General features: G+C 37.9%; 1 protein-coding gene across 1 annotated transcript in view; it reads right to left on the reverse strand.

The window, feature by feature from the left end:
* The window catches only part of LOC108575254 (trithorax group protein osa), a 15588-nt gene that overhangs the window by 9756 nt on the left and 2703 nt on the right, over window positions 1-3129 (reverse strand). Inside the window, 4 exon segments of the mRNA XM_017938000.1 lie at window positions 1-23; window positions 98-424; window positions 427-524; window positions 643-775. Of these exon segments, the coding sequence (XP_017793489.1) occupies window positions 1-23; window positions 98-424; window positions 427-524; window positions 643-775 (581 nt within the window).

Genomic DNA, 3129 nt, shown 5'->3' on the forward strand with positions numbered 1-3129 from the left:
ACACTATTGAATCCCATTTTATGCTGCAAAAAGATACGTTAATTTGAAATAAACGATGTAAAATACTTTCTTTACTCAAAAAGTATATCTAACTTACTGTATATGGAGGATATTGCACCAAATTGTTGGGTCTATTAGGAGCCTGATACTGATTGTTAGGTGGTGGTTGCGAATTGGCTGGTGATGGATATCCTTGTGGAAATTGTACATGGGGCCGTGGAGGTGGATAGGTACCTTGCGCATGATAACCCCCAGGCTGACCTGCAGCCGTTCCACCAGCTGCATATCCCATACCACCACCCATTGGGTTTATTCCACCAAGGCTTGTTGAACCTGGTCCTGGTTGAACAACACCAGGACCAGTATTATTCATTTTATAGCTATGCATGTGTGGTGAAGGACCCAATGGCTGCTGGTATGCTCCTAACCTTGAGTTGTCATAGGAGAATGACTCATTCGTGCTGGTCCACTACCATCTGACTGGCTACTTGACGGGCGTGGAGGCATCTGAACGTTTTGCTGGCCTATAAAAAGCAGAAAATTTTACTCAAATGATGAAAAAATTAATTACAATTTCATTGTAGTATGATATCAAAAATATATTTTGCAGCACAGCAAAAGAAAAAATGAAAATGCACAAACCAACAGCAGGGGACATCGAGCGAGAACCTGTAGATCCTGTAGGAGAAGGGGTTGGTCTCATCCCCTGTGAATTTGGTGTTCCTGGACAAGCAGGTCCATTCGAACTATCGTTACTATTTTGTCCAGATAATTCCTGAAATATGAAAAATACAATGGCATTTCAGAAATCTTACTACAACCAAAACGCAGTTTAACAAAAGTATATAATATAATTCTAATATAATATTGCATCTGATACTCAAAAATTAATTTAATCCTTCACTTTAATAATACAAATTTATTAAATTCATAATACTGTACTATATAGTACAGTTCATATAAAATGACTAACATAACTAATAATAATAATTAAAAGACACAATAAAAATTACGTAAACAGGATGTATACTATCACTTTTCAATAAATTTATTCAATTGCACGTCTCACTAACGCGAGCATAAAAGCCGTGTTAGCGAGTCGACAAAAAAAAGAGAAAAATGCTTCAATAAATATGACCATCTAAATAGTCCATTCCTTAGGACTATATAACACATTCAAGTTTATCGTACATGCAACATTTCGTTCGTTGTCATATTTTGACCACGAGAAAATTGGGGAATGCGCTACACGCGGCACTCACTGCTAATCGTACGATGCAACATAACACGTCATACACACGCGCACGTTTCATCGAATATTCTTTTGCATGTGCATTTGGATGTATATATACACACATGTAACACTTTGCACAGGTCGTACAATGATACATTGAGAGAGCGCGCGGGTACACTAGTTAAGAGAAGGGGGAAGAGAGGGAGGGATAACAAGAGAGAAAGAGAAAGAAATAAAGACAGACAGAGTGAGCGAGAGAGAGATGTGTAAAGAAAGATGGAGGGATAGGCAAAAGATAGATAAATGAATAAAGATAGACTACGAACCACTGTTCGGGAGAAAGAGACCTAAAAAGAAAGAGAGGGACGGAGGTAGAGAAAGAAAGAAAAAAGTACATCATTACACCTACCAAGAAGTGAACAGTTCATCCGTACAGAAGACGATTAGAGACTTCCTCGGATGTATCACGGAACATATAGTATATACTGTGTTGGACACAAGGACTCTCGGCATGACGCGAGAATCGAAGGAGAGGCGTTACCCCGCGCACTACGACAAAACCCACCGTGTATAGAGACCTCGTATGTTCCCAGTACGATTTTCACATGTTTACGGGAATCTCGTGTAACAACGACACACTTATATACGGATCATGTGTAATCAAGAGAGAGTCTGCGGCTTGATACGACAACCACATGAGAAACGGGCATAATCTTGTCTGTCGCTATAGAACTGCCGCCAGGTTCCACCGTGTGCTTCGTTCGACTATCGCATGTTGTGTCAATAAGTCTCAGTGTTTCGTATAGCAAGGGACAACCCTTCCTATACAATCCTAAATGGCTACCTTTTGATCGTGTAGATCGCGTATTAGACAGGTTAGAATCGGACGGTTGATCGTCTACGTACGTGTACGTGGCCGGGAGTAACTAAAAACGTGATTCTTTTTATCGAGTATTCCGTGACTTCGGTTTACAGATTTCGCGTCTAGCTGCTCGTTGGAGGGCGTTCTTTCGTGGCGCGGCAAGCGTTCGGTAACCGTCGGTTATTTCCGTTCCTCTTCGACGAAGAATACCCGTGTGCTCCAAAAACCCCGAGAGAGTACGCGAGAAAGAAAACTGCTCTGAAGTCAAACTGAACGGGAGTAAACGTTTTTCTAGCAAAATAAATTCAACAAAATTCCCATTTATTAATTGACTGTGCCAGTTGTAAATTTATTTATCTCTCTCAATAGGAAATTTTATATCAATAAGTATGAGTAAATTATTATAGTTTCAATTCAGAAACAAAAGGTTATTAAAAATTCACGAATTTCAGAAGTTTGATTCCACATATATTGCTTTGTATGAACTTACATATATTATAAAACTATCATTTAAATTAATAAAAACTACATGTTTTATATTATAAAACTCTAGTAAATTTATGTTGTTGAATAATTAATGTTAAATACTCAAATATTATATAAATATTAAGAATATTATGCAATAATATTTTTATCTGTCGGTGCCGTAACATCACTACGACGATGAAACAGATAGAATGACGTGACAATTCTCGTTTCAAAATAAAACTGATTCAATATTCTTGAACTACCATCGAAAATGTGGTAGACCCAACAAATATATCGCCGATAATAGACAAAATTTGCAACACTAAATTTGCTACAAATAATTTACAACTTAATCAAAGGTTGTAACATTATATTTAAACAAAGACTTCGAATTAAGGCTGTAGATCGTTTAAAACAAACTGTTCATTGAACGTTGAAAATATTCGTCGGTTTTCAGCCGCGTCATGGGAATACGAGAAGTTCGATAGCATGTCGCAGAGTGACAGTTGCATGATCTAACGAACCGAATATAGCAGAACGATATAAACGTCAGAAGTGGTGGGGA

Source organism: Habropoda laboriosa, unplaced genomic scaffold (assembly GCF_001263275.1).
Source record: "Habropoda laboriosa isolate 0110345459 unplaced genomic scaffold, ASM126327v1 scaffold207, whole genome shotgun sequence".
In the NCBI taxonomy this organism is placed as follows: Eukaryota; Metazoa; Arthropoda; class Insecta; order Hymenoptera; family Apidae; genus Habropoda; species Habropoda laboriosa.